Here is a 12,150-nt window from a genome sequence, read left to right as displayed (position 1 = left end):
TTCAGTTTTCCCTACTCTTTTTTTTGTTTTGCATGGATCCATGCAGCCGACCCCATTTAGTTGGGATAAGGCTGAGTTTGTTGTTGTTTTTGTTATATTCATTCCCTTCATATGTTATGTTTCTTGAATGCGCGCGTCACGGGGACACCTTGCAAACTGATATATTCTGTTTTTGCTCAGTCTCTCAGATGCGTTCATGGGCTTGACCTCTGTTATATATTCTCCAATCAATAATTAGCTATCTTCTTGATTACTGCATTTGACTTTTCCTGAATTCTCTGGTCAATAATTAGCTATTGTCTTGATTACTGCATTGGACTTTGTCCTTATTAATCTCCTGCAATTGAAATTATGAATAATGGTTTCAGGATATAGAGGCCAATAATCGTACCGTGAAAGTTTATGGGAAGGATCATACTTTCCAGGAAACTAGGTGGAAGAATCTACGGGTTGGGGATCTCGTCAGGGTGGAGAAGGATGAATTCTTTCCTGCTGATCTGCTTCTGCTTTCTTCAAGTTATGATGATGGAATTTGTTATGTTGAGACCATGAACCTTGATGGTGAGACAAACTTAAAAGTCAAGCGATGTTTAGAAGCAACAGCTGCATTGCATGATGACTTCTCGAAATTTAAAGCAATTGTGAAATGTGAAGACCCAAATGAACACTTGTATTCCTTCATTGGAAATTTTTATTTTGGTGACAGACATTATCCTCTCTCACCTCATCAGATCCTTCTGAGAGGTTCAAAGCTTCGAAACACTGATTTTATCTATGGAGTGGTTATTTTTTGTGACCATGACACGAAGGTAATGCAGAATACGATAAATCCTCCTTCCAAGAGAAGTAAGGTTGAAAAGAAAATGGACAAGATAGTCTATTTTCTTTTCAGTGTCCTGGTTTTGATTTCTTCTATTGGATCTGTTCTCTTTGGTGTTCGAACTAAGAATGATATTAGTGGGGAAAGGTATAAAAGGTGGTATCTTAGACCAGATTCTACAACTGTATTTTTTGACCCAAGAAGAGATTCTTTAGCAGCATTTTGTCATTTCTTGACTGGTCTTATGTTGTATGGATATTTGATTCCAATATCCTTGTATGTATCCATTGAAGTTGTGAAGGTTTTACAGACTATATTTATCAACCAAGACAAGGATATGTATTATGCGGTCACAAATAAGCCAGTCCGTGCCCGCACCTCAAATTTGAATGAGGATCTTGGTCAGGTTGATACTATACTTTCTGACAAAACAGGTACATTGACATGCAACTCTATGCAGTTTGTTAAATGTTCCATAGCTGGTACTGCTTATGGCCGTGGGATAACTGAAGTGGAGAAGACTATCAAAATAAGGGAAAAAAATGGCTCTCCTGAATCTGTTGAGGCATATTTTGATATAGAGGAGCGTAGTGGCAATGTTACGGACTCAATAAAGTCAATCAAGGGTTTCAACTTCAGGGATGAACGTATCATGGAAGGGAAGTGGATAAATGAACCTTGTGCAGTTGTCATACAGAATTTCTTTCGTGTGTTAGCAATCTGCCATACTGCCATTCCTGATGAAGATAAGGATTCACATGAAATTTCTTATGAAGCGGAGTCACCAGATGAAGCTGCTTTTGTCATAGCTGCAAGGGAGCTTGGCTTTGAATTCTATGAAAGGAGACAGACTAGTATATTATTGCGTGAATTAGATCCTAAGGCTGGTAAAAAGGTTCATAGGTGCGTTTTCTTGGTTATTGTTCTTTCCATCGGCTTCCCTACTTTTGTTTAGAAACTCTTGCTGTATATATTTTTTGAACATGGTTTATTAATTCCAGAGAATATAAGCTTCTTCACATCTTAGAGTTTAGTAGTTCCCGCAAGAGAATGTCAGTGATAGTGAGGAATGAAGAGAATCAGTTGTTACTCCTTTGCAAGGGTGCAGACAGGTCTGATTCCCTACATTTATGTTTTGTGTACTGTAGATTTCATAAACTTGTGGTAGTGTTCTTTTGATGTAAAAGTTTGTCTTTGTCTGTGCATGCATTCAGTGTAATGTTTGAAAGGCTCTCAAAGGCTGGGCAGATATTTGAGGTTGAGACAAAAGATCATATTGACAGATATTCCGCGGCAGGTTTAAGAACCATGGTAATTGCATATCGTCTACTGGATGAACAAGACTACGCAATATGGAGAGAGGATTTCTTTAAGGCCAAAACATCTGTCTCTGCTGACCGCGACACACTGGTGGATGCTGCAGCGGATAAGATCGAGAGGGAATTGATACTTCTTGGTGCTACAGCTGTTGAAGACAAACTGCAAATGGGGGTGAATATCTAATTGTCATCTTGAAACTGCTTTTGACTAGTAATAGAGCACTAGGCACTGAATTGCAATTTGGGTTGTATAACTTGTATTTCTTGAGTAGTGCCTCATCCTGTAACTGCAACTTATTAGACATTATGCTTAGAGGTTGGAACAGGCCCCCTTCCGGAGTCCCGGGACATGGTTAACCATGTCTATTTGCTGTTTAAGTTTGTGCACTTACAAAAAAGCTACCTAGAAGCACAGAAGCACAGGGCACATGTAAAATGTATAAATTCCTTGTAGAGTCTCTGTAACATGTGAATACTTCTATATATATCCTTGCACATGAACCCATAAGCTTGTGAAACAATGAAATCTTGCTACAATATTGTTTTGGAAAATGTGTATACATGAATATTTGGTTTGACTATCAAACTGATACACTCTTTGGATGTACAGGTTCCTGAGTGCGTCGAGAAGCTTTCCCAGGCTGGGGTTAAAATATGGGTCTTAACTGGTGACAAGATGGAAACTGCAGTTAATATTGGGTCTGGCTTACTAAGCTCTCAATCCATTTCTTGTTAATATAGTGTGGTGAGCATGAAGTCTGAGTCTCCATTCTGATAGTTATATAAAAACCAAAAAAAATCCTTCAGGTACGCATGTAGGTTGCTGAGGGAAGAGATGTGTCAGATTGTGATTACACTAGATGGACCAGATATGATTGCCTTGGAGAAACAAGGAGACAAGGAAGCCATTGCAAAGGTATGCAAGATGTCAGGTTTCTAAAGGAAAGGATTAAGCAAACATTCATTTTTTGTTTTTTTTTTTAAATATATTGGCATGGGGCTTTGGTTGATCTATGGTTCTGAAAAAAAGTAATTCTTTGTTAGGCTTCCTGTGAGAGTGTAACAAAGCAAATACGAGATGGAAAATCTCGGCTAATTTCTTCTAGACAAAGTTGTGTTTCATATGCTTTGATAATTGATGGTAAGTCTTTGACCTTTGCCTTGGCGGAGAATCTAGAGAGCTTGTTTCTGGAGCTCGCAATTAATTGTTCATCTGTTATTTGTTGTCGATCATCACCAAAACAGAAAGCGCTTGTAAGTACTACTCCATTTTGTTTACTCGGACATTCTTTAAAATCTAATTTGTTTTAGTTTATGAGGAACCGTCAGTTCCAGTTGTTATTGACATTGAGATAGCCTGATAGAAATAGAAGACATTGCAGGTTACCAGATTGGTGAAAAAGGTAACAGGCAAAACAACATTAGCAATTGGTGATGGGGCAAACGATGTTGGCATGCTTCAAGAAGCTGACATAGGTGTTGGCATCAGCGGTGTGGAGGGAATGCAGGTTATTATAGTTTCTGTGGATTTGAGGAGCCTTATGCCTTCTTAATAAAAAAGTAGATATGTTTAGGCGAAAGTTTCCCTAGTTGGCATGCTAGGTAAGACTGTCTCTGGTCTGGACTCTGGATACCTAATTCCGCCATGTGGAAGGTTCAAATGGCAGATTCATTTAGTGGATACCTAGGAGATGGTATGGATAGACCACATGTCAAATTTTCGACCCAAATTAAATCATTTTACCCCCATGTATTGGCATGCATTCCCATGTGTGTCCTTGCACATTTACTGGTCCTCCAATCACTACTGGATCTCTTTTGATTCTTCAATGCTTTGTTTTGTCACATGGAGAACTCTGTTTGGGCTGAGTTAATATGTGAGGGGGGGGGGAGGTTGTCTATCTATCCACAAATATCAGTCAATCCAATCTGCCACATTTGATAAAAAAAAAAACATCTGCCACATTTTGCATTGGAAAAAAAAAAAAAAAAAATCTGCCACGTGGTATAAGCAAAGGGGAAAATCCTATGCCACTTCTTGGACCACTTTCGGTCCCAAATTATTTCCTTTTGCCTTTATCCCAATTTTGCCAACTCTTTGAGGCAGCCTTTTCATGAAATACTTCCATTTTAAAACTGAATCAAGATAATTATTTTCTGATTTTTGTATACTGAATATTTTTTACGGGTGACGGAGAGGAGTTAATAGAATTATACTGAATGGTTCTTAGTGAAAAATGAATAACTTATTAAGTTTATATTCCAATGAGTCTGATTCTTGGTGGCCTCTTCTTTCTAATCCCATGGTTGTAGACAGCATTGAGAATATACTTGCACTATAGTACCTACACGTTACCAAGATTACAGCACCCCGTTTATTCGCCAATGGGATGTTTTTTTTCCCCATCTTTTAATAGGGATTGAGAAGAGGTCACAGAGGACTATCTATCCCAATATGAGTTTATATGACTCGTCTTCTTTCAAGAATGTCAGTATATGAAAGGAAACTATTTTTCATCAATTGAATTGTTTTGTTAATTACCAATGAGAGTGAACATAATCGTTCTGATTGATTTTTGTTTGTAGGCTGTTATGGCTAGTGATTTTGCAATTGGTCAGTTCTGTTTTCTGGAACATCTGTTGCTGGTACACGGCCATTGGTCTTACAGGAGAATAACCATGATGGTAAGTGCTGTCTCCCTGTTTTGTATGGCCCCGATGTACAATTACAATCACTCAGTGCTCAAGGTTTTAAAGTCAAGTGGAACCATTGAAATTCGAAGTTTGAATCTTCCTAATTAGAGTTCCAGGATAAATATGAAAAACTCATAAGTGGGAAAGTTAATGGAAGATAAAAAGACTTTCTTTTGTTCTTGGATTTCATGTGGATGCTAAAAATTTGTCAGGATTTCAGCTAAAATTTAGATCTGCACCAGTTCAGACACTGGTTCTAAAGGGGCACTTCAAAACCCCAATCAAACAGTCAAATGTCAAGCAGCCTATATACATCTTCCAAATTCGATGACTCTTTCTTTATTGTTAACTCTTATTTCTTTTCTTACTGTTCTCATTGAAACCCACTGAGTTGGGATTGGGAAATTTGTTGACAAGCCATCATTGCTTCTAAGCAGAATTGAAATTGATTAGAAAAAGGGCCACAGACCGAGCATAGGGCCAATCAAAATGGATGAAATTTTTATTTTAAGAGGGTGGGGCGGAAATTTTGTGCACTCCTGTGTCTGGGTGCAGGAGCCACACTACCAGGCAGCATTCTTTTCCCCCAAAAAGTTTGTACACAAGAATGGATTCCTTTTTTTGTTTTAGTAGTAAGCTGGATGAAAACAACTACTGTGATTGTTTCCGTTTATTCCTACTTTAGTGAGACTTTGAGATGAGGGGCATTCTGTCACTGAAAATCTGGATTTCCATCTTCAATTGATAAATATTCGTATTGCAATAGTTAATGTTGGGATTTTTTATTTGTTTCTGCAGATATGTTACTTTTTCTACAAAGACATTACATTTGGTTTAACCCTGTTTTGGTTTGAGACTTATGCATCTTTCTCCAGTCAACCTGCTTATAATGATTGGTGCATGTCCTTCTACAATGTCTTCTTCACTTCGCTTCCTGTTATTGCACTTGGTATCTTTGATCAGGATGTTTCTGCAAGCCTCTGTCTCGAGGTACACAATTTCATGTTCTTAGCTCTTACATTCCTATGGACGCATAAAAACCAAATAGTAAAAATCTAAAAATTTTCCTTGGAGAAAGACATCCTCATTGCAAACAGAGAAATTGCACGTGCAGTGTTGGTTGTTGATCATTGAAGAAGCAGAAAATTTTTATACAGGGAACTAGGACTTTTGATTCAAAAATTAAACCCATAGTTAATTTTTTTGGCTAACTGTAAGTTATGAGAAAAGAATGCTACCTGGTCATGCCCCCCTATGCCCTCTCACAAGGTGCCATGAAATGATGCCCTTGCCCCCCTGGGTGGATACCTATGCGTGTTCCCACATTGGCCCAGGTGCTGGTGTGGAGGCCATGCGACCAGGTGGCGTTCTCTATCCAATAATTTATATATCCCTGCAACACTTTATTGTGAATGTGGGGTATTGCATACCCAATTCCGTATTACATTTAACAATTTTTTTATGCAAAATAACTAGAACAGTCCATTGGATATCATTTTTCGTATCATCATTTATCACTGTCTAATTCTTTTATTTCACCTTGTCTTATTCCCAAAAGTTATTTAATACAGAGATAAAAAAGTGTATTCAAAATAATTTGAAATTGAGTCGTCATTTTGTCCTTATTAAAAAGCTGCACATTTTTTGAATAGGTATATATGAAATGATAGGATTTATCTTCATTAAAAAATGTGTAATATATATATTTTTTTGGTTAAAAAAAAAATGTAATACTAAAAGAGAAAAAAATGTACAAGTCATGACTTTTTTTCCCACCAACCTTGGTTACAACTAGATTTTCCCTTGTGCTCTGTTTGGTTGCAAGGAGAATTAAAGGGTAGGGATGGGAAATTTTCAAACTTAAAATGGAAATATTTATAATCATATCCCATGTGACTATTTCATTAACTCCAAATCATTCCATATTTGGTTAATAAATTTCACTTTATTTTGCATCTAAAACCTTTTGTTATAAAATGTAAAAAATATCATTACTAAATAGGATAAAACATTCAAGTGGCTTATACAATCATATGGGATCACATGGAGTAATGATTACAAAAACTTTCTTTTTTAAGTTTAAAATTTTTTCTTTCTTTCCTTTTAAATATCCCTTGCAATCAAATGTAGCCTTATTTATTTACTGTTTATTTCTATCGATACTCACCTTCAATATTGGTTTTACAGTACCCTCAGATATATCAAGAAGGTTTACAATTCTTCTTCAGCTGGGCTCGTATACTTGCTTGGATGTTTAATGGGGTTACAAGTTCTGCTATTATCTTCTTCTTCATCACTAGCTCGGTCATTCACCAGGCCTTTCGGAGAGATGGACAAGTGGCTGGGTATGATGTCCTCGGGGTCACATTGTATACTTGTGTTGTGTGGACTGTAAACTGCCAGATGGCTCTGGTCATCAACTACTTTACATGGATCCAACACTTCTTCATCTGGGGCAGCATCATCTTCTGGTATATCTTCTTGGTTATTTATGGGTTTCTTCCACCAACATTATCTACAACAGCATACCGGGTTCTTGTGGAAGCTTGTGCATCGAGTCCTCTCTACTGGTTGGCCACCTTCTTTGTTGTTGTGTCTGCATTAATACCTTATTTTCTCTGCAAGGCTCTTCAAATCCAATTCTTTCCTATGTATCACAGCAAAATTCATAGAGCACATTTAAAAAGATGAGGCTCAAGGTTCTTTGGGTTCTGTGCTGGGATTGAGGACACAGTTCGGCATCATTGGGTAGAAGGAAGATTAATCTTAAGCCAAATGATATAAACCTGAACTCCAAGCTTGGGCATTTGTTTTTATATAACACAATTGAGTTTGATTTCACAATCTATGGTCACTCACACTGACACCAGAGTTGATGGCATCGTTCATGGCAGCATATCATTTTCTTTTGCCAAAGTACAATGCCCATATTGATTGGAATCCAACCTTTTGCTCAAGTCTTTGAAATTTTAAAGGGCCCGAGATTGTTGCATGGTTGCATAGTCTATGCGTTAGTATGGGTGCCAATGAACGCACATATAAGGGTATATACTTGGCTGTGATTTTTTTGGTGGTAATGTCACACGTTCATGTGTCTATGCACAAGAGCTATGTGATCACACATCTTTTTTTTTTTTGGTTGGAGAATTTCTACGAGTCTTTTATACTTACCTTATATTTACTCAAACTTACATACTCAAATTTCTTTTTTGATTCCCCTTCAGAAGCAAAATTACATCTCTTTTTCTCACTTATTAATTCTAAATTTCAAAATTACCCGCTTTCCCTCTCCTCTCCTCCCTTCGAAAGCCCCCTTATGGTGCCCCATTCGTGCATCCTCTTAGGTACAAGGGTAAAGTGATGACAAAAAATAATTTTTAAATGAATTCAAGGGAAAATTCATCCGATATAGACTGATCCAAATCGATATCGAGCGAGACCGAATTTATATCCCATACAAAACCCCAAGTTCTTCCAAGAAATTTATACACACCGAGCTATCCATAAATGGCTTTAGCTGACTAGTCCGATCAATCCAAAAGCCCAGATCAAGTCTTCATGGTTCAGATGGATCGAAATCCTCTGCAGGGAGTAGATCTGGAGGAGATTGGTAGTGATGCCTTCAACAATCGACATCTGTCTTAGGACACGTGGACGGTTGGGGCAAATTTCATACCTACGTTTCGAATTTTAAGAAAAACGCGTCGTAATGAATCAGATTCGAGGAACCGTCTGACGATACAATCCCACAGTCTACTTATTTTAGGACAGGTGTCATTTCCAATCACGCCCGATCTTATCCTAGGACAGGTGTCAATGCCAATTCCGCCCGATCTGCTCTCAACAGGATTTCGATCCGATCTTGATGCGGTTGCTGCGCAAGCAACACATGTCTAAACAGAGACGGAGAATTGGAGTCCGGTTAAAACTGTAATTGGAACGAAGTTATAATTAAGGTGGAACCCACATGTTATAATTAGATGGTACCCACATGTATTTTTGTTAATTTATTTTGTCATCATCCTTTCTTCGTTTTTGTTCGGAGAGACCGAGCACGGAGCATCCACACCCGCTGTGCAAGTTGCCATCAGCAAGACTACAACGCCACTCAAACCTATACGCAAACGTGATAAATTTATCTGGCCGGTTTTTCTTTTTCAATTTTCTTCATTTGTAACAGGTAAAAACCATTGCATTGGAATTATTTCAATAAAGTCTTCACACTTTCAATTTATTTCAATTGAGTCTTCACACTTTCAGTTGACAATTTGATCTTATTATGAAAAAGGTCACCTCTTGGTAAACACGGGTTTTTCGTACACCACAACTCACCAATTGAGCTAGGCAATTGCTGTTTTTTTTATGATTGAGTGTATTCATCTAAAGTCCCACAAAGCTTTGTTCTAGATACTTTCTTTTTCTTCTTCTTCTTCTCTTTTTTTTTTTTGACATTTTTTTTGTTTTCGCTTTTGTTTTTTACGATTACTCATTGCTTTGAAACTGATCGAAATATTACAAAGAATCAACATAACAACAGAGGATGGAGTGGGGGGAGTGGGGTTTTGGAGTTCTGTTTGGGAGAGAGAGTGAGCAAGGGAGGGGAAAGTGTGAGTGCAAGTTAGGGAAGAGATGTTGCAGGAAGGAAAGAGAGGAGAAGGTGGTGGTTTCACATATTGATTAAACAAATTGGAGGGAGAAAGATAACGGTTGTATCCTCCCATTTCTTGTTGGGAGAAACAAGTGCATAGCAACCGTATTAGGACAAGCAATTTATATATTCCATTCCTTACCTCATCTATTTTCTATTTTTCTCACATTTTGTTATGTTTCCCGTGATCATCATATAGGAGGAGATATATATAGCAACAGAAGAGGAAATGGGTGAAACTACCGTCTTCTCACTTGATCAAATGGAAGAAAGATCATTTCTATGGTTACTTCCGAAAGGTACTTACACCACTACTACAATTTATTTAACATTTTTTTTTCTTTCATTACACATTGTATAAAAGAAATACATGCAATTATGTAATTGAATTCTTTTTTGTGTGAAAGATGTTTATGCAGAAATATGTCAACCTGATCCTATAGAGTTACTCAACTCAGACATTCAAAATATGTACTCATATCGCCAAGAGGTACATGTTTTGCTTCATTTTCATAAATTTAATTTCAATTTTAAAAATTACCCATAAAAAATGACCTGAAATTTGTATTTTTTGTAGCTCTTGGCCATCAAAACAATTGATGAGGTTGTGAACATTGATTATCTTTATGATGATCCAAAACTTGCTAATGATATTTACAAGCATTGGAAAGCATATGAGGTACTATTTATTTTCTTTTAACTTTATTATTTTTTTTATGTTTATCTTTATTCATATATTTTCTTTGGCTAAATAGGGCAAGAGTTTACCCAATATGGAGAAGGTTCGAAAGAATATAAGCACTAAAATGCGTGAATTTCTGATTGATCAGATCGTTCTGGTAGGTGAAATCAGCCTTTATATATATGTTAACAGGAATTGTTGTTTTAGTTTCTATATTAAAATGCTAATTAAACTAATTTTACTTCACATACAGGCTTGTGAAATATGTCATCTTTCACTTCAGACATTATATCTAACTATCAATTACATTGATCGATATTTTTCTGACAATACAATGCAAATGGATCAATTACAATTAGTTGCTGTTACTTGCTTGATGATAGCAATGTAAGTTAAACTTTATTTCCATATAGTACTTATTGGTATATTCATGTTTTATTTTTTAATTATTATGTGTGGGAGATATCAATAATACTAATTATTTCCTTGTTTTTCAGTAAATATGAGGAGGAAGTTCATGGGTCAGCAATGAAATTGGTTCTTTATTTAACTGATTATGCATACTCCAAAGAACAAGTACATGCTTCTGTCACATTTTCACTAAGTCTTGCGTTAATTAAATGAAGTTGTATTATTCTGTGTTATTGAAATTTTTTGTAGCTTTTAATTCTGCAGGCATGTCACGTATCTTTGAAATTTTTATTTACAGATTATAAATATGGAAAAAACTATTCTAAGTTGCTTGCAATATGAATTAGGAGCCCCAACACCTCAATGTTTTCTAAGGTAACAATGATTAATTTTTATTTATTTATTTTTTAATTTTGTACTTGGCTTTAATTTCTAATCCCAAATTAGATAATAATCTTTTATCTCTTTTTAATAAAATGAATAGGAGATTCATCTATGCTGCTCAAGCAACTGGGGAGGTATGCATTTCTTTATACAACTCTCTCTCTCTCTCTCTCCCTCTCTCTCTCTCTCTCTCTTCAGCTATAATATTAAAAGTATTGAATCCACATTTTTTTTTTTCTTCAGATGAAATCTTGGGGAGTGCTGTTTGATGACTTGGCTAGTTTTCTTATGGAGCTAAGCCTTTATGACTATAGCATGCTTTGTTATGCTCCATCAGTGATAGCTGCTTCTGCGGTCTTCTTAGCCAAATATGTATTATATCCCAACACACCTCCATGGGTAAGTAAAATATATTAATGCCATCTTGAAATATGAATTTTCTATCGACATTTTCAATATTCTTATCACACCCTTTTATATCATATATTAATGCTAAATAAGTGACGATTTTTGTTTGCTACAGACGGCTACTTTGAAACAATACACAGAGTATGAACCATATAAACTAATAGATTGCGTTTGGCATCTCTATCGTCTATTCAGTTGGAACAATTTTGACAACATTGCACCCACAACCAAGGAAAAGTACAGTCACATAAATGTAATGTCTTCTCTCTCTCTCTCTCTCTCTTTGTGGTATAAAATAGTTGAGTTGTTTCAACTCTACACTAACATGTTTTTGTTTTTTATTTCCTCTTACAGTATGACTTTGTAGCCATGGTGGATTTCCCCCCATCGATACCGATCAAGTATTTTTCATGACTGAAGCAATATTTATTGCATTCTTTTGTTAGAGAGATGTCTGTAGCAATGGTGGTGGTTGAAGTTGCATTGAAGGTGATAGTGACAATAAGGAATGAGAGAAAAGAGTTAAAGCACTCTTGGCTGGGGAGAGGGCCAGAATAAATCAAAGCATCACATACAGTAATAGCTTGAGTCATCTTCTATATGTAGAAACCCTTCCTCACCGGATTCTTTCATTTATGATATTGGACTTTGACTCGTGGATTATTAATTATGTAATATTCTCTATGATACACAAATTTACATTAGGTTTTTTCTTTCTTCTTTCTTATGAGACATTAGCTGGTTGTTGTTGTTGTTTTTTTTTTTTTTTTTTTTTTTTTTTTTT

General features: G+C 36.3%; 2 protein-coding genes across 5 annotated transcripts in view; both read left to right on the top strand.

Moving 5' to 3' along the window:
• LOC122077050 (probable phospholipid-transporting ATPase 8) overlaps nt 1-7,790 on the top strand; it is an 11,783-nt gene extending 3,993 nt beyond the window's left edge. For 2 of the 4 annotated variants that reach the window (XM_042642807.1, XM_042642808.1), the window contains exons 3-12: nt 369-1,723; nt 1,822-1,932; nt 2,035-2,311; nt 2,750-2,838; nt 2,947-3,055; nt 3,184-3,393; nt 3,513-3,647; nt 4,726-4,824; nt 5,632-5,823; nt 7,021-7,790. In XM_042642807.1, the coding sequence (XP_042498741.1) occupies nt 369-1,723; nt 1,822-1,932; nt 2,035-2,311; nt 2,750-2,838; nt 2,947-3,055; nt 3,184-3,393; nt 3,513-3,647; nt 4,726-4,824; nt 5,632-5,823; nt 7,021-7,524 (3,081 nt within the window). In that variant the 3' untranslated portion in view covers nt 7,525-7,790. The remainder of the gene's footprint in view (nt 1-368; nt 1,724-1,821; nt 1,933-2,034; nt 2,312-2,749; nt 2,839-2,946; nt 3,056-3,183; nt 3,394-3,512; nt 3,648-4,725; nt 4,825-5,631; nt 5,824-7,020) is intronic. The other 2 variants (XM_042642809.1, XM_042642810.1) reach the window with 2 other exon arrangements.
• Nucleotides 7,791-11,227: 3,437 nt separating this feature from the next.
• Nucleotides 11,228-11,925, top strand: LOC122076445 (cyclin-A1-4-like). Its single transcript, XM_042641746.1, has 3 exons — nt 11,228-11,357; nt 11,482-11,619; nt 11,721-11,925. Exons 1-3 carry the CDS (start codon nt 11,247-11,249, stop codon nt 11,778-11,780), a joined length of 309 nt encoding a protein of 102 aa, XP_042497680.1. The 5' UTR covers nt 11,228-11,246; the 3' UTR covers nt 11,781-11,925.
• The last annotated feature ends 225 nt before the right edge of the window (nt 11,926-12,150 follow it).

Source organism: Macadamia integrifolia, chromosome 4, assembly GCF_013358625.1.
Source record: "Macadamia integrifolia cultivar HAES 741 chromosome 4, SCU_Mint_v3, whole genome shotgun sequence".
Classification (NCBI taxonomy): Eukaryota; Viridiplantae; Streptophyta; class Magnoliopsida; order Proteales; family Proteaceae; genus Macadamia; species Macadamia integrifolia.
This window is presented reverse-complemented; position numbering and strand designations above follow the sequence as displayed.